Here is a 26,321-nt window from a genome sequence, read left to right on the forward strand (position 1 = left end):
TTCTCAAAATCTCTTAAGATAAGAAATATTTACGCTACAAAAAAGAGAGAGCAAAGAGATCATAAAGAGCTTACTTATAAGGTACGAGCTTAGAGCCTTGTGTCACACTGGTATGCTAATCACTTCATTATACGACTCTGGGATGGTAGTCGTTTGGTGAGACAACACTGGAGGATGCAAAGAAGCTTCGTCACCCTTCTTGCATTTAGTTTCTTCTACTTTTTTCATCGATATTGGGTTGGTGTTTACTGTAACGCTTGTGTAGCCTATGGCTTTAATTAGAGGGATTGTTGGCTAGAGAAGAGAAGAAGGATCTCCATTTGTGGAACTTGCAAGGAACCAACATCATTTGCATCTCAAGTAGCTTCTGGACCTTTGTAAGTTTCAAAAGCTCAATCTTTATGATTTGAAGTGGCTATATCTAAGAGATTGTCCCATGTTCTTCATGTTTGAGCAAGTTTGGAAGGATAAAACTAATAAAGTTGTCAACTTTATGACTCTCCTAAGTCCCATGAGCATCTTATTTTGTGGATCTAGACTTTGGTTGGATTTCTTATCTTTTTGCATGAGTTTTGGTGATTTTTTGTTTATTTTGACCTAAAAGGGATTGTAGACATGTATTGGACATGCATGTACATTAAGCTTTTATCTGTATGATAGATATGGTATTAAAAACCCTTCTGGGGTGGTCAGGTAAAAGACTTTTCAGAATAGGGCTTAATGGTTAAGACATTGTGGTTTTTTTTGCCTTATTTGGACCTAGGGTTGCATGTCTTAATCTATTTTGGTGCCTTTATCCATTTAGACCATAGAATGGACCATATCTGAGCTTTGGAGCTCTTGGAATCAAAGAAAACAACATAATCCATTAAGTTGTTGGAATCTCAGCTCCCACGGCGTGGCCACAGGGCACCACGACATGGCAAATGAGAAATTCCCATCTGTTTGGTTGTATAAGGGCCACAATGTGGACATGGAAGGCCACGACATGGCATTTGACTAAAGTTAACGCTGGTTGTTGAATTTGACCGTTGACTTTTGGTATGGGTTGACTTTTGGTTAAATTTCTATTTTTAGAAGGTAGAATTAGGATTTACCTTGTATGGATTGTTAAGAGGTATTTAACACCCATCAATTGGCGGTGAGAGCTGCTAGATGTGATCGGTGTGACATTGAGATGGGATTGTAGTCAGCTTTGTGAATCAGGTGAGTTTTCCTCATGGTACTTGTGGGCCGAGGGTACCAATACCATCCCACTAAGTATCCTAGTATATAGGACGTTGTTATGTTGTAGTGATTTGTTAGATTTACATGATTATCTGTTTGTTGGTTATAATAATAATAATAATAATAATAATAATAATAATAATCCATATTGTATTTAAATTGTTTTAGTGTTATACATTATATATGTTTTGTTCAAGATATAAACATAGAAAATCTTTAGTCTGAACAAGTTCGATTCATGATATGCTCATTTCCTTTCCATCTTTTCGAATTTTATAATAAACGTTGCTCGCCACCTGTACTACTCAACCTGTAAAAAAGAGCAAAATCAAAAAGGAAAATTGCAAGTTTGCAGCATAAACGAACCTAAATTCCAACTTTGGGCAAAATCAACATTTTCGGCCAAACTTGAGACTTTTCATGACATTATCCCAAATTAAAAATAAGAATTATCTATGTGGATTCCATGTGGAAAATTGCCTATTTTAGTAACACCGATGAAACCAGTAACTATTTATGGCATATCCTTAATTAGCCGGTAAACCGAGAGTTTAATGATTATATGGGAAAAAAGTAAGAGTAACTTACACGAATGGTCCCTATGTTTTAGGGTAATGTGCGCGTTTGGTCCTTATTTTTTTTTAACTCAGACGGTGCTTAAGATGTATTTTTTGTTGCGCGTTTGGTCCATATGAAACCTAAAAAGATGGTATTGCCCTTATTTATTTATTTATTTATTGTTTATTTCTTATTTTATCGAGTAAATTACATGAATCGTCCCTCGTGCCGGTGTCAAAAAGCACGTTCAGTCCTTATTTTCAAAAGTTAATTCAGATCGTCCCTCGTTTGGTTAAACGTTGCACATGTCATCCCTCATTAGTTTATATTTGCATGTTTCATCCCTTATGAAGCATGAAATGACTATCCTGCCCTTTTTTATTTTTTATTTATTTTATTTTTCTTACAACTATTGATAATATAAAAAAAATTAAAAAAAAAACACACCTCATCCCATGCTAACTATTTCCTTCTCCAGGTCGCGACCTGTAATATTCAAACGACAAAACTTCAAAAATGGTCCCTGTGGTTTCCGAAAATCTGAAGTTTAGTCCCCTAATCTTTAAAAACCTCACAGATGGTCCCTATGGTTTCAAAACTTTTAATGGTTAGTCCTTCCACCCAACTCCGTCAGCTTTCTACCATTAAGTGAGAAGTATTTTCGTCATTTTAATACCCAAGGACCATTAATGAGGTTTTCTATTTTTATAAAAGAAAAAAATGAAATTTAAAGGTTTCTCTCTCTCAGTCAGTTTCAACTAATTCCCAATCTTACGATGCTAGCAGTGACAGTGAGGACGAGGGATAGGGTTCCGACAACTTCAGGCGATGTAAAAAAAACAATGGATCTCATCTTAATCTGAAGATGATAACCGACAACTTCAGGGATAGGTTTCTGCCATTGAAGGAACTCAACCATTGAAATCACCAAGATTCCAGAGGTAAGAACTCCCCCTCGTTGACCATGTCGGAGTCATTACGGTCGTCAGAGGGTATTACCTCGTTGGTGTCATCGAGTTCATCATCGTCGATAAGGTAAGTAGCAAGACGCACATGCTGCCTTCGGTGCATTTGTGTTGCGGTGTATACTTTGATCCATAGCTAAAAGATAACCCTTTTTTCCAGCAATCCTCCCATTCCTTCTTAGATAGGTGTCAAGTATCGGGGTTCTGATTTATAGGTAGGGTTTTATCGGGGTAACAGGTAAAGGGCGGCCTATTAAAATTGAGGTGTGCTTAAAATTAGGATTTGGGTAACCTAGAACTGATATGGGTCGTTAATGGGGTCCGACACTAGGGAGAACGACGGTGGAAGGAGTGGATCAAGTTTTGAAAGTCGTCTTCCCGTTGTACAATCCCATTTCCATCTCAACGTTCCTCGAGAATTCCATAGCTTGGTCGCATGTAGAGAGGTTGAGTGTTCTAACCCAATTTTTGATTTATGGATTTACTCCACGAAGAAACAATCTGATTGATTGCTCTTCGGATTGATTGGGAATCAGATTGGTCAAGGCTTCAAACTCTGAGATGTATTCTTCTACTCCTTTTTCTTGAAACAGGGAACCCATGGCCTCGTGAGCATTTCGGAAACGTGTACCACTGAATGATTGAGTAATTTGGTGCAAAATTGTTCCAAAGTTGTTTGATAAGCAGGTTAGTGTACCAATGATGAGACCGAGAAAGAGAGAGATATTAAATTTCTTTCATTTTTCTTATTTTTAATAAAAAAAAATTAAGATAATAAGAGAAAACCTTATAAATGGTCCCTTGGTATTGAAATGACAAAAATGCCACTCACTTAACGGTAGAACGTTGACAGAGTTCGGCGTAAGGACTAAACATTAAAAGTTTTGAAACCATAGGGACCATCTGTGAGATTTTTAAAGATTAGGGACTAAACTTCAGATTTTCAGAAACCACAGGGACCATTTATGAATTTTTGTCTGTTCAAAATGAAGTTAAGAGCTTTTCATGGGTTGAATTTATAGTCTATAGGTGTTTAGTATTATTTTATATCAAATATCCATTGAATGAAATTGATTCCCATATGGGATCATCTATCATTCATCTCTCATCTTCAACATCAACATCAACACCAAAATGTGACCAACAGAGAATCCCCATGTACCCTTACGAATATGATAGCCATCATCTAAGTCAACATCGAATTTTCACATATCCAGTTAATTCCATCGACCCCTCTAAGAAATATATTATAATAGATCCTGACAATCTGATTAGGACATTCGACCCAAATCAAAATAGCGGATGATCGAACGGTTGGGAGCAAAAAAATTTAGGACTGTGAGCTCAACAGTCTCTTTTCCAAGACCACTGCACTTGCATATAGAAGCAAAGAGACGATATATAAGGGTTTAAGGTTGTTTAGATGGGCCGATATCGCAGCGGGTGAGGTGGAGGGAGAAAAGACCGTAGCAACAGTCAAGGTTGGGCTCGACGACTTTGAGGAGAAGATGAATCAATGGCTAGGATGAACGATTCGACAAATAGAGGAGACATTGTATAGAGGAGTTGATGAGGAAGAATCATTGGTGAGTGATTACCCCAGTAGCAATCCGTAGTCGGATTTGTCGTCTAGGGTTTGAGACTCTGATGAGATTTTTTTTGATGACAAGAAGAATTATTAACTTCGACAAGCTAAAGAAGAAGATGCATATGAAAAGAAGAAGATGTGATTGTTATCCAATTTGATTTCAACAATGGTGGTCAAATTGTGACATGGTTCAGGAACATAAAAGGAAAAAAAGGGCGAGGGGTGAGTAGTGTGGTTGGTGGGTTTCTTTTAATTTTAAAAATGATAAATAAATAATAAAAAATTAGAAAATATATTTTTAAGGTTAAAATAGTCATTTTATGTCTACATGGATTACTCAAGTGAAAAAAAAATAATAAAAGGACGGTTCGAATTAATTTTTAGAAATAGGGAACTAAACGTGTATTTTAGCACCTGCACGAGGCACGATTCACATAATTTACTCTATTTTATATTGAAAATGTTTAACAGATGAGGTGGGTCCCACCCCTAACGCTCAGTTTGGCCCATCCTCTGATTTCTTCCATGCCCGTTCTTTAATTCAAAACAAATTTGGATGAAAGCTTGAATCGACCACTTCAGATACCCACTTTCTTCACAGAAAAACTACACCACCAAGACCTTCTTCTTCTTCTTCTTCTTCTTCTTCTTCTTCTTCCTCCTCCTCCTCCTCCTCCTCCTCCTCCTCCTCCTCTCTCTCTCTCTCTCTCTCTCTCTCTCTCTATATATATATATATATATATATATATATATATATATATATATATATATATATATATATATATATATATATCGTCGATTTCTAGATTTATTTTCATTATTTTCCGGGTGTTCATCAAGATCTGTAAATCGAACTTAGGGTTATTGAAGGGTCAATCACCATTACCAATGACCACTATTACTTGCGGAGACTAGGTGAATCATCGATTTTGAATGGTTTCTTTGGTCGGAGATGTATGTGGCATTTTTGGAACAAATAAATCATTGAAGTCTGACGGTGCACTGGTCACCGGAGTACCTTGGAATGGAGATGGAATTGAATTGTTGGCGGCAACTAAAATCCAACGCATCCAAGACATTGTATAGAGGAGTTGATGAGGAAGAATCATTGGTGAGTAATTACCCCAGTAGCAATCCGTAGTCGGATTTGTCGTCTAGGGTTTGAGACTGATGAGATTTTTTTTGATGACAAGAAGAATTATTAACTTCGACAAGCTAAAGAAGAAGATGCATATGAAAAGAAGAAGATGTGATTGTTATCCAATTTGATTTCAACAATGGTGGTCAAATTGTGACATGGTTCAGGAACATAAAAGGAAAAAAAGGGCGAGGGGTGAGTAGTGTGGTTGGTGTGTTTCTTTTAATTTTAAAAATGATAAATAAATAATAAAAAATTAGAAAATATATTTTTAAGGTTAAAATAGTCATTTTATGTCTACATGGATTACTCAAGTGAAAAAATAATAATAAAAGGACGGTTCGAATTAATTTTTAGAAATAGGGAACTAAACGTGTATTTTAGCACCTGCACGAGGCACGATTCACATAATTTACTCTATTTTATATTGAAAATGTTTAACAGATGAGGTGGGTCCCACCCCTAACGCTCAGTTTGGCCCATCCTCTGATTTCTTCCATGCCCCTTCTTTAATTCAAAACAAATTTGGATGAAAGCTTGAATCGACCACTTCAGATACCCACTTTCTTCACAGAAAAACTACACCACCAAGACCTTCTTCTTCTTCTTCTTCTTCTTCTTCTTATTCTTCTTATTCTTCTTCTTCCTCCTCCTCCTCCTCTCTCTCTCTCTCTCTCTCTCTCTCTATATATATATATATATATATATATATATATATATATATATCGTCGATTTCTAGATTTATTTTCATTATTTTCCGGGTGTTCATCAAGATCTGTAAATCGAACTTAGGGTTATTGAAGGGTCAATCACCATTACCAATGACCACTATTACTTGCGGAGACTAGGTGAATCATCGATTTTGAATGGTTTCTTTGGTCGGAGATGTATGTGGCATTTTTGGAACAAATAAATCATTGAAGTCTGACGGTGCACTGGTCACCGGAGTACCTTGGAATGGAGATGGAATTGAATTGTTGGCGGCAACTAAAATCCAACGCATCCAATGGTTACCATCGTTATCCTTTTCCTCTCCAATCCAATCAGCAACCACGCTTCGTCTATTCACTGCTCCTTCTCTAATCGTAAACCTAGTCACACCTTCATTTTCACCGTCCCCACCGACAACTTCATATGCCACCACGACCACAATCCTTCTTCCTCCTCCATCCCATCCCCTGCCAGAAACCTGCATAAGTCCCTGTTAAATGTGACTTGAGCATTTAGAGCATTCTCATAGAGTAATTGGGTTCAATGGAGCACTTAGAACTCAATGGAGCACTTAGGGTTCATGGAGCATGTGACAAAGGAACGGATCTTTTAAGGAAGGAATGGATCATAAAACAAAGGAATGGATCAAGTGACAAAGGAACAAATCTTCTAAAAGGTGTTTTCGAGCAACATGGAGTAACATGGCCCAACATGTTGACTCATGAAGATGTTAAGCCAAGGTGATATTCAGCTAAGGTGATGTTGATCCATGGTGAGGTTGAGCCATGAAGATGTTGAGCCAAGGAGATATTCAGCCAAGAAGATGGTGTGCCATATATATAAGAAGTTACACCAAAAGGAGGATGTTACGCCATCTTGATGAGATTTTGCGCCATGGTGAAGATGTTACGCCGTCATGGACCATCTTGGTACATGATGTGCCATCTCGATTCCTTTGTTGTGCCATGTTGATCCACATATGCTTAAAAGATGATCATGCTCAAGAAATGCACCATTTTGTGCCACCATGATGGATGATGGACCATTAGTGTTCATGATGCACCACCTATCCATCATGTTGCTCTACTATGGTCGAAGTGGTCCATCATGTGTGTTGTTGATGATCATCGGTTGTATGACATGGAAGAATCTCTGTAAAACTTGTACTTGTAACCTCATGTATAAATAAGGATGCATGCTAGGTAATTGTTTATCTTAAATTTTAGAGTGTTAGGCGAATCTCTGTGAAAATTGTACTTCTAACCTCTTTTTGAGAGATCTGAAATATAGAATACTCCCCTCCTGTCGATGGATGTAGGTCTCCTTAACTGAACCATGTAAATATTGTGTCTTGTGTTCTTTTGGTTTTGCTAGTGATTCGCTTTACTTCCTAACAAGTAGTATCAGAGTTGCAGTTTGTATTCCTATGATTGAAGATGCCTACTCACAAGTTTGATTTGGAGAAGTTCACTTTGTAGAAGGTATAGTGAGGCACCGCACATCTCCACCTTGACTTGAGCATCCTCTACCATCAAGCCCTGAAGGAGCTTACCTCATGTGAGCATCAACTAAGTCCAAGAAAATCTTGAACTTCTCCATGGGCAATGACATTGTTAACATGTCTGCTGGATTCACCTTGGTATTAATCTTCAGAATTGAGAACCTATCTATTTCCAGAATGCCACGACTGGAGTTCAATCTGACATCAATATGCTTCGCCTTCTCATGATACGTAGGATTATTTGCAAGATTCAACATGCTATGATTGTCACAGTACAATGTTGGATTCTCCATATTCAGACCAGGACTCTGAATAAGCCCATGTAACCATATATCCTCCTTTATTCCTTCCGTCATAGACATGTACTCAAATTCAGCTGTAGACAAACCAATAGTATCTTCTAACGTTAACTTCCAACTGTTGGCACATCCGAACAAAGAGAAAAAATAACATGTATGTGACCTGTGATTCAACAAATCACCTCCATGATCAGATTCAGCATATCCAACCAATTCAGTCTTCGTATTATATTCGTACACCAAGAAAACATCCTTTTATTCCCTTCAAGTATCTTATGATCCATTTGACAGCTTCCCAGTGAGCCTTCCCTGGATTACTCACAAACCTTCTTACCACACTAACTGAATGATTCAAATTAGTTATGGTATAGACCATTTCATACATAACACTTCCTATAGCAGTAGAGTAACGAACCCTGCTCAAGTACTTCCTTTCTTCATTACTTATGGGTATAGTACCAAGTTTAAAGTGAGCCGCCAAAGGAGTTCCAACTAATTTGGACTGATCACAGTTGAAAGACTGTCGAACTTTCTCAATGTACTTTTGTTGAGAAATACACAACTGTCCCGCTCTTCTATCCCTTTTAATCTCCATCCTTAGTATCTTCTTTGTTGCTCCCGAATCCTTCATCTTAAACTCATTCTTCAGGGGTTGCCTTCAAGTCATTTATTTTAGCCATGTCCTTGGCTACGATGAGCATATCATCAACATATAGCATCAGATATATGTTGGAATCTCGTGACAATTCCTTTGAGTAGACATAATTATCAAGATGGTTCCGAGTGTAGCCATTCGAGATCATGAATGAATCAAATCTTGTGTACCATTGTCTTGGAGACCACTTCAAACCATACATATATTTCTTTAGCAAACATACATGATCCTTTTTTCGAATAAAGGAACCCTTCTGGATGGGACATATAAATCTTCTCCTCTAAGTTCCCATGAAGAAATGCATTTTTCACATGAAGTTGTTCAAGCTCCAGATCAAATGCATTCACGATGGCCAAAAGAACCTTAATTGTCTTGTGCTTCACGACCGGTGAGAACACCTCGTGATAATTAATTCCTTCTTTTAGAGAAAACTCTTTCGCCACCAACCTTGCTTTGAACCTAGATGGTTCAACTCCTGGTATCCTTTCCTTCTTCTTAAAGATCGATTTGCATCCCATTGGTTTTGCTCCCTTTATTAATGGAACTAGATCCCATGCTTCACTCTTCTCTAATGATTTCATTTAATCATTCATGGTCATCAACCAACTTGTTGCTTCATTGCTCGCCACTGCCTATTTATACGATTAAGGCTCCTCGATGTCAATGTCTTCTCAAGTTATGAAAGTGAAAGCAATGGATTCAAGGTCACAAGAATTGACACATCCCACATATCTAGATGGTTGTCAAATAACCCTCTTTGATCTCCTACTTGATATAGATTCTAGCCCATCATCCTTTCCGACATCACTACTAGACGAAGATCACATGGGTTGCTCTTAGGTTTCATATTCTTTAGTTTGTTCACTACCGCCTTGCTCTTCATCACTTATCACAACTCTGTTTTGAGTTTGAGATGAAAACTTCACCTTCTGGCTAGCACCTTGATCTTTGTTCCTTGCTTGACTTGTATTACCCCCTCCCTGGATACCTATGGCAGATTTATCAAATGTTACATCTCTGCTCATGATAAATTTAGGGTTTCTTCCTTCTTCTGTACACCACAGTCGATAACCTTTTACTCCTGTCGCATATCCTAGAAATATGCACTTCATTTCACGTGGCTCAAGTTTACCCTCATTCACATGAGCATATGCGAGGCATCCAAATATTGGTAAACCAGAATAGTCAGAGGGTTACCATACCTCTTGAGGAGTCTTCAAGTCAATAGCAGTTGATGGTGATCTATTCACTAGATAGCAAGCAGTGTTCATTCCTTCTGTCCAAAATTGTTTAGATAAGTTATCAAATTTCCGCATGGACCTTGCATGTTGCATACGTGTTTGGTTCATCTGTTCAGCCACTCCATTCTGTTGTGGTATGTGTCATATAGTGTAGTGCCTCACTATACCTTCTGCCTTGAATAAGTTTTCAAGTGAAGCATTGCAGAACTCTAACCAATTGTCAGTCCTTAGAGTATTGACCTGTTTCCAGTCCATTTCTCAATCATGGTCTTCCACTCCTTAAACTTCCCAAACACCTCGTCTTGAATCTTCAGAAAGTATAACCAAACATTCCTTGAATAATCATCAATGAACCTCATAAAGTATGAGCATTCTCCTTGAGAATTTACTGGTGTAGGACCCCATAGATCTAATTGAACATATTCCAGGATTTCCTTGCGTTTGTGTTGACCGGTACTAAACTTCACTTTGCGATGTTTTCCCTTGACACAAGCTTCACAAAATTTTATCTTCCCAGTAGCCTCTCCATCAAGCAGTCCTTGTTTACTTAGAACTAATATGCCCTTCTCACTCATGTGCCCCAACCAGCCTTACCAATGTAGGATTAAGTTTGCATCCTAACAGTCACCCTACGTTAAAAGAAGAGAAGATATAGAGGAAGGTTGTCAGAGGTAAGAGAGTATGATCAGATGGTAAGGCTGGTGGTGTTTAATGGTGAGTGGAGAAATAGGTGGAGTCGTTCTTAATCTCACTTAAAGTAAAGTGGGAATTGAATTTTTGGGTTACAAGGTAAGCCTGATGGTGGGAGTGGGGAAAGGCCCATGGGTTTTTTTTTTTAATATTTAAATATATAATTAATAGTAACAATTAATTATTTTAAAAACAAAATTTTAAAGGGAAAAATAATTTTTTTATACGAGAGGTACGAAGCAGGCAACAAAAATACATTTTAGGTACCTTCCGAGTTAAAAAAAATTACAACAAAACACACATATTACCCTAAATCAGAGGGACCATACCCTTATCCTTGTTTTAATCCAAAACCCCCCATTATTGTTCGCCGTATGTGCTTTCTCCGACGTAACAAAATCAATCCATTCGTCGTATGTGTTTGCTTTTGAGCTTTTTTTTTCCTTTGTTATTATAGTAAATTTTATCTTTTTTTTAGTTTTTACGAATCAAGCTCGAGCTTATTAGTTGCTTAGCTTGTATTCTTTGATATCTGTTTTTCATATACTTAAAGTATAGGTTTTAAATGGCTAAGTGACCTTAATTAGTATGTTTAATCTCGTTCTAATAGTTACACACTTACACTAAAGTTATATTTTAGCCGTTTATTTTTGTTGAATGTGTTGCGTGGTATGTTCGGAAATAAGATTATAATCCAGATGAAGGGGAAAATGATTTGTCGTATATGTTGACATGTTGTTTGTTCATGGTATTATATACTAGGTGTGAAACCCGTGTACTACATGGGTTTATTAAAAATAAAAATTTAATATCAATATTTAAACATTAAATATTTTATAAAATAACATTTTTGTAAAAATAATTTAATTCTTTTAAACATTTATAAAAGAAATCAAATATTATTTAGAGAATTTATGAGACTTTTTTATCAAATTAATAGAATGATTTTCTTCCCTTATAAAATTCATTAGAATTTTATGGAATTTTATTTTAAAATATGAAAATTCTCAAAAAATAACAAGTGGAAAATAAATTCTAAAACATCCACAAAATTACATGTGGTAAAACTTTTGAAAATTAGACAAGTGGTAAAAAAAAACCTATATTTATTAGGGAGGATATGAATATATGATCCTCTTCATCAGTGAATTCAAAAAAACGCTTTTAAAGAAAATGATATTGTCCACCCTTGATTCCAGTACTATAATCTGAACAGCATGGAAAGCTTTGATATGTGGATAAGATGTATCATTATTCTAATTTCTACAGCTGTGCTTCTATGACAATTAGCTTACACAAATCCAACTTATACTAAATAATTCATTTATCTACTAAACCATTAATACAACAAAAATTATCAACCAAATCATCTCAAAATTATCTAAAATATGGAATTTTTCTTATTGTCATCAAAACTGCAAGCCCCATGTCTTCAGCAGGAGTCGGTTTCATAAACCAGAGGACCGGTTTGCATACTCCTGAACCAGTGACCCAAACAAAGAAGCTCTCTCAATCAAGCGTGAAGGTTTGTCAAATTCTTTAGCATAACCTATTTCCAACAATTCACAACACAACACAGTGAGTTCGGGAGGTTGAAAACCAGAAGCACAGAAAGTGTTTCAAGAGAAGAACGAGAAATTACTCACCAGCATCAATGACAAGAACACGATCACAATCCATGACTGTTGGTATTCTATGAGCAATGCTAATGATTGTACATTCAGCAAAGTCTTCTCGTATGATTTTCTGAATGACAGCATCTGTTTGTGAATCCACTGAAGCTGTTGCTTCATCCATGAACAACAATCTACTGTGCTTCAGCATCACTCGACCCAAACAAAGAAGTTGTCTTTGTCCCACGCTCCAGTTATCCCCATTATCAACAACTAGGAACGAAATCAATATGTTCAAACACAAAAATTAGATCAAAGAATTCTTCTTACATCAAATCAAGTGGTAGTGTCAGTTTGTTTCTTCTAGTTATACCTGGAGAATCCAGTTTTCCAGGTTTTGAAGCTACAACATCATCAAGTTGGCATCGTTCAAGACTCTGCAAAAAACAAGTTTCATGCATGTATAAGATATTGACTGAGATTCATAAAACGTGTCATGCATGTTCCATGGAAAAATAAAAATTACGTACGTACCCTCCAGATCTGTTCATCGGAATATTGGCCAATAGGGTCGATATTGCTTCTCACAGTGCCTTCGAAAAGGATCGGTTCTTGAGGAATGATTCCAAAACCAGACCTGAGATCATGGAGTCCGATGGTGGAGATGTTGATGTCATCAACGATTATGCTTCCGCCAGAAGGCTCCACTAACCTAAACATGACTTGGATCAGAGTTGATTTTCCACCTCCGGTTCTACCAACCACACCAATCTTTTCACCTCCTTTAATGCTCAGTGTAATCCCTTTGATCACCAAAGGCGTGTTTGGACGATATCTTACCTGTGCTCACAAACCAATCGTTCAACAGCTTCAAAATCTTAAAAACTGTTGTAACTTGTATTTAGGGTGGGATAGGCTGAATTATTGTAAGAATCAAAAGATTTGTGAGAACTTGGCAACTAATAATCTGCTTAACATTTTTCAAACCATAGATCTTCTCTAAATGGTGCGTGTAAGTCATATCTAAATTCAAAAAATGATTTGACATTTTTTATTTATTTTGGAAATTTACATGTATGCACAATCAGTAGTTATATGAACCGATGATAAACATAGGGTAAATTACACCATGTATGCACAATCAGTAGTTATATGAACCGATGATAAACATAGGGTAAATTACACCAATAGTCCCTCGTGTGGATGCCAGAAAGCTTGATTAGTCCCTATTTTCAAAAATTAACTCGGACCGTCCCTAGGTTTGATTTTTCTTGCATGCTTAGTCCCTATTGACATGAAATGACTGTTTTACCCTTAATTATTTCTTTTTAGATTTTCTTTTATTTCTTTATCAGTTTTAAATAAAAAAGAAAATAAACCAAAAATCCCCACCCCTCCTTACGACACTTCCGTTCTCACCTCCTTATTCCTCCGGCAACACCTCGATCTGAAACCCTCCATCTAAAACTTCATCGACGACTTCCGTTGGTGGCGCACAGGTGAAGAAGGTGATCGCCGACTTCCGAAAAAGCATCACCATCGTAGTTCCACTAAAAAAAACTTCTCCTCTTTTCTTTAACTCAACCGACGATCACACATCTACAAATCCGACCTGTAACTCTCAAATCCCAAGCGCAAACCGATATAAAACCCAACATGTGGCGATGAACGCTCCATCTTCGGCGAACAGGTGGTGATTAAGACGAAGGTTTTCAGTTGAACAGATGTAGACTCAACAGTGGAGCTTCGATTCAGACTGTGGAGATGGATGTTTTAAATGATGATCTGTTGAAACCCTAACCGACGTCGATATCGACACACATGTGAGTTGGTGACGGTGAGGGTGGGCGTCGAAAGGAGCCTCTCTCAGATTTATATTAAGAAAGAGGGTAGAGAAAGAGGTCGAAGACCATCGCAGGAGCCTCCGTTAGATCCCGTCGTTTCCGTCAGAGAAGACGAGCACTAGATTCTGATGAAAAGGCTCAAGAACGACGACCACAACCACCCATTAGAAAGGGGTGGGGAATGTTCGCCGGAGGGTGGAGACAGTGATGGTGGTCGGCAGTTGGTATGTTGTGTTTGGGTGCTTCTTTACGATCAGTAATAGTGAAGGGATGGATGGGTTGGGGAAAATGAAGGGGAAGGGTTTATTTTATCTTTTTTTATTGAAATTCATAATAAAAACATTAAATTAATTAAAAAATAAAAATAGAAGGGTATTATGGTCATTTTAAATTAGGCATCTACTAAGCTCGCAACAAAATCGTCTTTCAGGGATGAAGTGTGTAAGGTTAAAACAAACGAGGGATGATCCGAATTAATTTTTGAAAATAGGGACTAAACATGCTTTCTAGCATGTACACGAGGGACGAATGGTGTAATTTACCCATAAACATAATCAACAGTTATGACTGCTGATTGTGCTCATCAGTAGTCATATGACTACTAATCATACTCATCCGCAGTCCATATAACTACTGATGAGCTGATTTTGAGTTCTCAAGTTCAAACAAATCATCATTTCCAAAAAAACCCAAAAATAAAAAAGCGTCAAAATGTTTTTTCTTAGTCTAAATATGGCTTAGACTTACCATTTGGAGAAGATGGGTTTTTTTCGGTTTTCAAAAGTGATCATTTGATTATGAGTTCTCAAATTCTCTCAAATCTTTTGGTTTTCAAAAGAATTTGGCACGGGTGGGATATATATATATATATATATATATATATATATATATATATATATATATATATATATATATATATATATATATATATATATTCAACAACAAACCAATTTAAAACCATAAAAGCAAGGAACCACTACTTTTTCAGGTTTTAGAACTTATTATTTATCGAAAATATATAAATTCATAACTTTAGATTGTGAATGCTAAAAAATAAATTATATATTATTCAGATTTACAATGTGAACTTGCGTAGATTCACGCTGTGAATTTGATGAGATAAAAAAAAATAAACCTTTTTTTATTGAATTAGATATCAATGGAAAGAGGATAAAAAGTTTTGAATTTTATATTTTTAGTTTTTTTTTTTTTCAATAAAAAAATATGCTCTAAAAGTTAAAAAAAAAAATAATTCATTGGTTCTATGGTTTAAAATGGTTAGTTGTTGTATATATACATAAGTGATCTTTATAAGTTATCTACCTGTAAATCTTCGAGCTCTACATTTCCATTAGAAGGCCAATTTGAAGGAGGGCGATTGTCATTCTTCACCCATTCAGCCTCTGATGGTAAGTTACTGAACTGTTTTATCCTTTCAACAGAAACCATCCGATTTTCGACTGAGCAGCTCATATACACAGCCCAAAACAACGATACATTGAGTGACAATCCATACGACAATGATAGTCCCACATTTTCTATAATGAAGATGAAAGATCCACATTTTCAACATCAATCAGTTTTCTAACATAAAAACAACAAATGGAAGTGTTTGATTAGTTGTGTTGGGATCGAATTTACCTGGTTTAACGATACTGCTAGGCAAGATGATCAAGAACAACGTGGAAACACATAAAAATAAGCTTCCAAGGAACTCCAAACGGAAACCTAACCACTCATTGGACCCATTATTGTGGAAATCCATTCTCAAGTTTCCATTCACACGATCAACATTTTCTTGAACAAACCTCTCCTGCTTTTTAAAACACCGAATTGTCATAACCCCAGAGATGCTCTCCGAGAAATGGTGAATAACGGGTGCCTTTGTAATTGAGTCAAGCCGTGTTAATTCACGAGATGTTGCAAGAAAGTATCCCTGAATTAAATTAATGAATCAAGAAATCAGAATTTTGTTTTGCGTTATTGCATGCTAAATTTTGAACGTACCCGATACCAAAAATTGAGCCAACCCAATGGAATCAGTAAGAACACAGTTGGCCAAGCATACTGACAAGTAATGATGATGATGCTAATCACTGATATGTACATAACAAGACTTATGCTCATTAGGAAAGGAACTAACACATCGATGTTTGTTTGATCACTTGAAGCCTGAAAAATGATTCAACACATAAGCATTAAGCATAAGGAGGGAGGGTCTTGTAACAGAAATGGGAACGTATGTATTAAGAAACTATATACCCTACTAAGAATCCTTCCTGAAGGTGTAGTGTCAAAAAATGACATTGGAGCATGAAGAATGCTGTGAAGCATTTGCGTAAAGAAACTCTGGGAGGTTTTAAGCCCGAGGATTGTTGAGGAAATAACTCTACCGAATACCAAAAGGAAGGATAAAAGGGCGATAGAGATATAAACTTGTATAAACAACGTAGGGTTGAAAGAGGATGCACGTGTGTCGGAGGTTTCGTAGGACAACCAATAGTCGCTTGCCATCTGTGCACCTTGCCATGCAAATGAGAAAAACAAAACAATAATCACACCCCACCATCCAAAAGCCTCGGTAAGGTACACTTTATAGACACTTGAGCTGATCCTTCCCGTTTCCCTCTCTTCTTCTTCAACTAATTTCGATGTGCCTATGAGAGAACTAGACTTGGATCTTTCTAAATTCTTCTCATCTTCTTCCATTGGGTTATGGCTAGGAGACTTCTGAAGAGGTCCATGAGAAGGGGTTTCAGTTGTTTTATCTTCCATTTCTACTAGTTGCATAGAGGCTTCGTGAGCAGACACTAGTGCCTTAAAATCCAAGCCAGATTCTAGAAGTTTATCGTATTTTCCTGATTCAACAATCTTCCCATCTCGCATCACCTTATACAATCAAAGTTAAATTGAATTATCCATGTATCAAGAATCAAGAGCTTAATCTCTAAAACTAAAATAGACTAGTGGTATAGAGTTACTTACTAAGATTAGATCAACATTATGGAGGAAATCAACTTGGTGGGTAACGAGCAAGATTGTCTTGTTTCTAAGAGCTCCCCTCACACACTCCTACACCATCAAAAACAAATAAAAACATAAAGATTTGTATAGAAAAAACAAATATGCGTGAATTTTCATATTCTATTATGATGGATCAATCAATCAATCACCTTGAATATCGAGGAACCGGTGTGAGCATCTACAGCACTAAAGACATCATCAAGAAGATAGATATCACAATCTTGATAAACAGCTCTGGCAAGCTGAATCCTCTGCTTTTGACCACCACTCAAGTTAATCCCACGCTCTCCGATTTCAGTATGATCTCCGAATTCCATCATTTCCAAATCTTTCTCCAAGCTACAAATCTTGATTACTTCCTTGTATTTTGGTTTATCCATTGGCAAACCGAACAGAATGTTCTCTTGGATTGTCCCATTCTGAATCCATGCCGTTTGTGGAACATATGCAGTGCTTCCACACACCCTCACCTATTTCATATATCAACAACAAAGTTTATCACATGTTGTCAATCAAGTTTATTAAGATCAGGATCTTATCCAAGTTCGTTTTATATTTTGCAAAATCATGAAGATCCTACCAAAACGAATTTATATTTAAATTTTCTTGTAAGGCCTTGTGTGTGCAGTATAAATTATAACTTGATGTCAATTAAGACTTCAATACAGAGTCAACTTTTATTTTTTAAACATGAATCATAATTTTTGTCGTTATAAACCGTAAAAAATTATGAAGAAAGCATCTTAATTATAAAAACAAACATGATCATTATAATTTAGAACTAAAGGCTTACGATCACAAATGTAATATCATTAGTGTAACCTGTCTAATATGAGATTTAGTGATGATGGTCTATAAGAATTTTGCAACTTCGAATGCTCAATTTCAATTTGAATAACAGAAATTGTTAGGCTCGACTATATAATAAAACTATGGAGGTGTGATCAGATCGTATTAAGATCTTAGTCATATCCCACTATAGATCTTGTTTTAGATAGATCTTAGTGAGATCGGGATCATTTTTGGCTTGCAGGATTTTAAATTTATAAGATCTTAAGATCAAAATCGGGATCTTAACAACCATGTTGTCAATAATTTCAATAATCTTTCTTGAACGGTTACCTTCCCGGAGATTTTGTGCATTTCACCAATAACCGATGAAAGAAGAGATGATTTCCCAGAACCTACAGTCCCAACAATTGCTGCAAGTTCACCTTTTTTAATGGTAAAATTTAAATTCTTGACTACACCTCCTTCAATACATTCATCATCCCAACTAAAAGACCCATTTTCAACTTCAACCGTTGTCATTCCACTACAATTCTCCTCCCTCTCTACTGCCCCCTCATCCAACTCCTTACTTAACATGAACTCATCCAATCTACCCAAAGAAATCATGGCTTGAGAGAGGGAAATCATCGATTGTGGGAATGTTCGAATTGGCTCTTGTAGATTCTTGATCAGTGATGTAGCAGTGAACACTGTCCCTGCATCAAGTGGGATCCCAAACAAAACCGCACTCCCAAAGGTGAGTGAAGAGACAAACAAAGGGGTACTCCACAAAAGGATCATGTTTCCACCAAATGAGGTCACGAATTTTTTAAGCCACCAAAATTCAGACTCACGAAAGGCTAGAATCCTCTTGTTGAAATGCTCTTCCCATGCTTGGAACTTAATCACCCTCATGTAGTTAAGCATCTCGTTTGTTGCTTTCAACCTCGAATCACGCTTTTGCATTATCTTAAACTGAAATCTGTTGTTCCTATTAGTACCCAAAATCACAAGAATGACTATTACCAAGACCCCAAGTAAAGCTACCAACGAAGGTGTCCCAAGGTAGGAGTAAAGAATGACTAACGCCACTGCAACTTGGAGTGGCATAAGCCAAATAGCATGCAACTGAAGCATCATATCTGAGAGTTGTTGAGCATCTACAGCCATGTAGTTCACAATCTGTCCAACACCATGGGATTGTCGAGAAGAGCAAGAGAGGCGTAACCCCTTTTTGTAAAGGGAAGTTATAAGGGTGGAGCGGATTAACATTCCAAGCATCTGAGAATGAAAATTGAAGTGGTGGGTTGACAAAACTTCAATTAGTTTCGCAACAAGAAGGATTAGTATCAAATAGTATCCCTCATATGGAGAGGTACTCTTCCCTGAAGTGAAATCTATGAATCTTTGGATCAACAAAGGCCCAACATACGTGACACATAGCTTTATAATCGCAAGAAAAGCAGTGAAGGCAACATTTTTCCAAAAACATCGAACCAATGTAACCCTTACAGGGTGTTTCGAATTTTCATGAGGCTTTGGCCAATTTTTTTCAAAAAGTTTGGAGAGTTTCTCTGCTTTGTGTTGGGGTGAAAGTGTTGGGATGTCTTTTAGTTTTAAAGGGGTTTTGTACCCTTTTTGCAACAATGGGTTCATCCATATCCAAAACATCTTTGATGGGATTGAAGCTAATGCCCATCCACTCACTTCTTCTACCTCCGACTCCAATACTTTACCATTACCATTTGGTATTAGCGATTCTGATTCTCTATTCGCTATGATTCCGGTTGACCAAGTTATGGACATAATTAAGAGGAAAACCGAAAATGGCAAACATATCAATGAAATTATGTCTTGGGATTTCAAAACTGAAGTGTTGGAAATGAACCGGATAATACTGGAAGAAGCCATTAAAGCAATGATGATGAAATTTACAACCCAGAAAACACGAAGGGAGAGCGGATGTGTTGAGGCTTGAAATCTCTTCTCGTGGATGATCAACAAAGTGATTACAAGGAAAACTAAAGCTTGAATCAACCAACAAATCCCATCTATTAGCTTCCATGGCATCTCGTTGTTTTGTACAAATGCTAGAATAGATGAAACCAAAGATAAAACCACTAGAATTGTTGTGACGAGTAAAGTCAGCTTAAACCAAACATTGGTGTTATTGACAACAAGTCTAGTTTTAGGAAAAAGAGGTTCTTCTTCTTCATAGGTGGACGTGGACCTTGAGTTGAGCTTATGAATTATTGCAAAGAGGAAGAGGATGAGAAGGAACAAGACATCGATAGAGGATAAAAGTGCTCTTTGAGGGCATGGAGAGAGGAAGATGAACCTTAGCCATTGGAGTATGGTTGAAGTTCCAGAAGCTTCTACCACAACAGAGGTTGAAGAACATGAAAGAGAAGTTATCCAAGATGAAGCACTAGAAGCCATCGAATTTGACGTATGCTAAAAAGTAAAACCCATTAAAGATTTTATTTGTGTTAGCTTGTGGAATACTTTCGATTTGTATTCTACACTTCAACACGTCTCAAAACTAGAAATATAGTTTAAATAAACATTGAATTGAATTCAGTGCATGCAATGCATGCAAAATACGTTTCTCGTTGAAGTTCAAGAAAAGAATATAAATTTTAATATGGTAAATTACATGAACGGTCCCTGTAATTTAGTGTAATTTATGTGTTTGGTCCCTAACATTTTTTCCATAATACAGATAGTCCCTATCATTAGGTTTTATTTCGATTTTGGTCACTAGCTTACAGAAAGACTAAAATACCCTTACTGATATTTTTTCTTTTTTAATTCCTTTCTAGTTTTATAATACTTTTATTATAAAGTATTAATCACAAATCAATAGCTTAAATTGCATTGAATTCATATTTTTACACACTACAAAATAAACAGAGTAAACGTTGTACTCCTTCAAGATATATACCACGTTTCAAAGCACCCATTGAACGCATCGATAATCGATTCCAACTTAATAACTGCCATAACTACTAATAAATACAGTATGGTCCTTGATGTGCATTGACCGAATTGCCCTTGTGTAGCTTATACTAGTATCTTTCAACATTCCCCATTAAGCTAAACAGGGAAAACGCCAAACTTTTTCTTCGACTTCTTGAGATCACCAAGCTGGAAGATCTTCGTTTCTTCAACACATTTACATTTCTTGTTCAATCCCAAAACAATGAATTTGATATTTCAAAAGAATTTCACATAATCCATTTGCAAACAAAGAACTCATAATTGTGAATTCGGTTTTACAATAGCACTTAATAATCTTCATACAAACCGATCGCCCTACTCCAAATCAAAGCAGAACAAGCACCGCAGACCACCTGTTTCGCCCATGTGAACTCTGGATCGATGACCCCGTTACCTTCAAAATTGAAATTGAACCCCAGTTCAAGAATGAAGATACATCGGGGATTATGTTTGTCGGAAATAGCCAGACGGCGGCGGTCGAGAGATGAGAGAAGTGTGATGGTGGTTAGTGTTCGCCGGAGTTTATCCTTCCTGCACCTACATGTTTCTGGTTTCTGTTCGCCGGAATCAACCAAGGCAGCGGCAGTGACCACATCTAGGTTTTGACGGTAAGGAGATAAATGGGTGAGAGTCGATCGCCGACAGGTCAGGCGTTTCTGGCAGCTTCTTTGTATTTTAGGTTTCTTGAGTTCATAGAATGAAAGTTTCAAAATATAAAAAAGAAATTAAAAATATTTTTAAAATATTAAAAACAGACATTAAAAGCAAAATAATCAATTCAAACCAACCAACGACCAAACCACGATGACCATTAACGGAAAAATAATTTGTAAATGAAAGAAAGTTTCAAAAACGTTCTAAAAAGATCATTAAAGTTTTACGTGTTTAAAAAATATCAAGGTTTTATACACAAAAAAAATAAATAAAATAAAATAAAAAGTCATTTGTTCACATCTAACCTTAAGAGCATCAACAAAGGTGAGTTCAATAGTAAAGTTGAATGAGGTGGCAAGTCTATATATCATTCAATGGATAAAACTCTATCATTATGAGACGCCGCTTTGACATTTAATGGATTTGGAGTTCAATGGTCATAGAACTCTTCAAAGTGAAAAAGAAAAGTTTTAATTTTTAAATATTTACTATAAATTACATTTTATAACATTCTATTGAACTTTGTAGAGTTCAATGCATTTTAAGAAAAATATGCTAGAGTTGTATGGATTATAAAAAAATAATGTGACAATCTATTGAACTCTATGAAGTTCAATTCATTGTGGATGCCCTAATAGTAATCAGATCTATCATGTACACGAATCACTTGGCATATTACTTAAGGGCGGAGCCACCCTAGAATTAGGGTAGGCCCAAATCAACCCTTACATTTTCAATCTTTTTTATTTTTTGTTTTAAAAATAAGATTTCATTTGGATATTTAATATATATGTTATTTTTCTCCTCATGTTAAACTTGTATTCTTCTTCATTTGGTTAGCTTTTAATTAGTTTTTATCATATATATATATATATATATATATATATATATATATATATATATATATATATATATATATATATATATATATATATATATATATAGGTTCAGGTTAATTTGAGACCATTCTAATTTTGTGAGACCGTGAGACCAAATCTAAAATAATTTTAAAATGCAAAATAAATGGAAAAATCCAAAAATTCTTTTTTTAAATATTATTTTCGGAACTTGAATTAACTAAAAATAAATAAAAATAAAAAAAATCCCGTTTTTTTTTAAAAAAAATACATGAAATATTCTAAATAGAATATTACACTGACATATTCTAAAAATTAATTTTAAAATGCAAAATAAATGGAAAAATCTAAAAAAAAATTTTAATATTATTTTCGGAACTTGAATTAACTAAAAAAACATAAAAAAAAATAAAAAAAAAATCCTATTTTTTTGAAAAATACGTGAAATATTCTAAATAGAATATTACACTGTACATATTCAAAAAATAATTTTAAACTGCAAAATAAATGGAAAAATCAAAAAATTGTTTTTTTAAATATTGTTTTCGGAACTTGAATTAACTAAAAAAAATTAAAAAATGCGTCTCACGGTCTCACAAAATTAGGCCGTCTCACATGAACCTAACCCTATATATATATATATATATATATATATATATATATATATATATATATATATATATATATATATATATATATATATATATATATATATATATATATATATATATATATATATATGAGGAAAACCCTAAAAAATAATTTGGGCTTTGCCCCTGATATTACTAATCACTACTAGAAACATGGGTTTTAGAGACAGACGAATCCATCGCTATTCTGTCGCTAAATGTTGTTTGCGATGGATCAGCGACGGATTCACTCCATAGGTAATTTAAATGTGGCTAATTTCCCAGCGAGGGTTTTAGCAACAGATCGGTTTTTCCTTGCGACAAATGTAGCGACAGAATATCCGTCGCTAAATGTCACTCAATACATTTACTCAGGACATTGGCGACAAATTTTGATAAAGTCATTCCGTCGCTATTCTGTCGCAAATTTCTGTGATCAGTTTTTTTTTTCCGTAGCTAATCCCTTGCAAAATTCATATAATTATTTTTTTTCCGTCGCTGATCCGACGCAAACTTTAGACATGATTTTTTTCCATAGCTAATCCCTCGCAAAATTCATACATTAATTTTTTTTTTAATTCACTGATCTGTTGCAAACATGTAATATCATTTTTTATTATGATTCTAAACAAAAAAAAAAAAAATACTACAATCATCAAATTATTATACAAAAAAACATCAATAATGACACAACCAAACATTACAATACCAAAACTATCAAAGTTCACCAAAGTATCATTCAAAAAACATTCAAAACCAAAATTTTATATGCTAGTGGAGATCCTTCTATAATGATACCATTACTGCAAATTAAATAACACACACAATTATTGTTTATACAGAAATACCAAAAGAAACAGCTTTTGATATCTTAACTTGGTACTAGTATCTTTGGAATTGCCGAATCCTCTTGCACGTATTGATTCCATTACTGTTTTGACATTGGAATCAGTGACAGGGCTGTCTGCAATTGCATGTATTGATTCCATTACTTGCATGCCACAAATTTTTACAAGAGTGACAGATTTTGCATCCCCTGGCTGGAAAAGTAAACTTAAGTGCATATTTATTTTTAATTTACATAACATATAGTGCCTTAAGGTGAAGTATTTGACCTCAAATCTAGTAGTTGTTCCTGTGGGTATATTTAGTCTCATGCCATATGCTTTTCTTTGATCAAAAATTAAACTTGGATTGACCTCGATAAAATGGTAATGGCTTCCAACCTGTAAAAATAGTATTTATTTAAGTAATTATATAAGAGAAAAATATTAAAATGTGAAAAGGAAAGTAGGAAGCCACCTGTGTTGGTCTATCTCCATTGTTAGTTACTTTAAGGACTACTGCTTCCCTTCCAGAATTAAGCATTATATATCTATGTCCGAAGGTTAGTTCTCCATGAATCTTACAACTTTCTACAAATATCCGTCAAATTTGGCACCCAAGATAAGTAAAATGGATCTGGAAAGATGAAAGTACAGATTGCTGACGTGGAAGAAAATATCCATGTAAAGCTATTTCAAGATTTCCATTTTCACAAGATACCGGATCATCTACAGTAATTAACTTTGTTCCATTAGGAAAGGTTCCCTCTACCTAAACATAATTTAAGCATCAATGAAAAAGAGTTGATGCAAATTGATCAACTCGGGTAGTAAAGTGGGACAGATTTTAGTGCTTATGTAACAGATCACCTTCTAGTTGACAAAAAAAGTCTAAAAAATATACGTACATCTATATCTTCTCTCCCAGTAGCATGAAAGTTGTAGCTATCACCATTACACACAGGAAGAATAAGCTTCTAAAAAAATTAAAAAATGACCTGTTTTGCAAAATGAAAATTAAGCGAATACTAGCTCAACATATACCTCTCCCTTCCTTTCTTCATCAATTACCCCACAGGTTTGACTCACGTTTCATGAGAACTAATAAGAAAAAAGAGCAGAATTATTAGTAATATTAAGTATGTGTATCATTAAATTAACTACTTAAGTCAATAAACAACATTCACATGTAATCCAACGCTTAGTGTAAATTAAAGGTCTTAGTAGTTTCAAGAATAATGTAAGAGTGTTCTCTAGTATTGATGCAACAATCTGTGATATAGTGAAAGTTCATGTAAAAAAGCATTTGGATTTTTCTCAATATGAAAAATAATAGATGAAAATGATAAATTTATAATGGAGATAAGATACCTTGTCAAGGTTATTTTTGGTAACTACAACACCAACTGCTCCACCAAGAGACCTTCCAAAGGCAACTAGTTGAGAAGTGTCAATGTCTATCCTCTGGCTGAGATGATCTGGAGAAGCCTAGTTGAAATGTATGTGATTGAGTTCGAATAAATTAAATAAAAAAAGAAAAAAGAAAAAGAAAATCATTTTAATGGATTATGGCTAGAATGAAACCTGAGCATCCCTAATGATTCCTTGTTGAGAAGGATAACCACCACTAGCACCATATCTATTTATTGTCAACATGATAAAGATTATAATTAACTGCATCTAGAATCAACTCCAATCCCTACAAGTCATTATCCATCTATTTGTTTAAACGGTTTCCTTTAGTTTTATGGTTAATTATTATCTAACACCATATTCAATTAACTTTGGATCCAAAACATGAAACTTACTTGACCTAAAACAAATAGATCCCCATGGATGAGATCCCTTTCTCAATATTGTACAGTTTAGTGTTCAAGTTGAACTTATAGGAACGAAATGAACTCTCATATGAATCATTTAGGTAAGCTAAAACTTAAAATACTTTCAAATATCGATCAACAATGAAGATATGTTAAAACTTAAATTACCTTCAAATATTGACCGCCAATAAAGATAAGAGCCCTAGAACAAACCCATGTCATGTGACAAGGTTGATCAACCTAAGAGAAAAGAGAATAAGATAAGATAATGTTCTCCAGTTGCCTCTCAAATTTTAGCTCATTTGACCTCAATCTGAGTGCCTACAAAAGACACCTGTTTATGAATATACTATCTAAAAAAGATATGACATTGTATTTTTAACTTAGTTAAGTAAATTTATACCTTCTCTTCTAATCCAATAACTTCATAAGCCAATAGCTTGGAACGTTCATCAGCTGCACTACATTCTAACTGAGGATTTCCATACCCTGTACTCATAGCCTAAAGTCCCAACTAATCACATAAATAAATAAAACATATTTCAAAATTCAATCACCAAGTTAATGTTTATTGCATCTTATTAGATAAGATACTAACCACTTAACTAGTTCACAATGCCTCTCTGCAAAAGAAACAAAATAAGATTTACAATAATTAAAATTTTCTTTTTCTAAATGATTATCTTAGAAAATCAACAACCTGTTGGTTATA

The 26,321-nt window shown here is 35.3% G+C and overlaps 1 protein-coding gene and 1 long non-coding RNA gene across 2 annotated transcripts; both read right to left on the bottom strand.

Moving 5' to 3' along the window:
- Window positions 1-11,777: 11,777 nt before the first annotated feature.
- On the bottom strand, window positions 11,778-20,331 carry LOC145098780 (ABC transporter C family member 4-like). The gene is made up of 11 exons (XM_079036387.1): window positions 18,177-20,331; window positions 17,204-17,524; window positions 17,016-17,102; window positions 16,293-16,919; window positions 16,038-16,202; window positions 15,672-15,966; window positions 15,354-15,568; window positions 12,721-13,026; window positions 12,560-12,623; window positions 12,220-12,459; window positions 11,778-12,122 (listed from the first exon to the last, which is right to left on the bottom strand). The coding sequence occupies exons 1-11, from the start codon at window positions 20,262-20,264 to the stop codon at window positions 12,022-12,024; spliced, it is 4,509 nt and encodes a 1,502-aa protein (XP_078892513.1). The 5' UTR covers window positions 20,265-20,331; the 3' UTR covers window positions 11,778-12,021.
- Window positions 20,332-25,155: 4,824 nt separating this feature from the next.
- LOC145070972 (uncharacterized) lies at window positions 25,156-26,235 on the bottom strand. Its single transcript, XR_013690177.1, has 5 exons — window positions 26,208-26,235; window positions 26,013-26,123; window positions 25,778-25,930; window positions 25,374-25,428; window positions 25,156-25,277 (listed from the first exon to the last, which is right to left on the bottom strand). It is a non-coding gene; the product is annotated as an uncharacterized LOC145070972 (long non-coding RNA).
- Between the last annotated feature and the right edge of the window lie 86 nt (window positions 26,236-26,321).

Source organism: Lactuca serriola, chromosome 1, assembly GCF_051521515.1.
Source record: "Lactuca serriola cultivar US96UC23 chromosome 1, Lser_US96UC23_V15, whole genome shotgun sequence".
Taxonomy (NCBI): domain Eukaryota; kingdom Viridiplantae; phylum Streptophyta; class Magnoliopsida; order Asterales; family Asteraceae; genus Lactuca; species Lactuca serriola.

Coding starts and splice junctions, on each gene's coding strand:
- LOC145098780 (XM_079036387.1), bottom strand. CDS start 20,264: ATGGCTTCTAGTGCTTCATCTTGGATAACTTCTCTTTCATGTTCTTCA. Junction 17,525..18,176: donor TGCACAAAATCTCCGGGAAG/GTAACCGTTCAA, acceptor TATATGAAATAG/GTGAGGGTGTGTGGAAGCAC. Junction 12,123..12,219: donor TGTTCTTGTCATTGATGCTG/GTGAGTAATTTC, acceptor TGTTGGAAATAG/GTTATGCTAAAGAATTTGAC.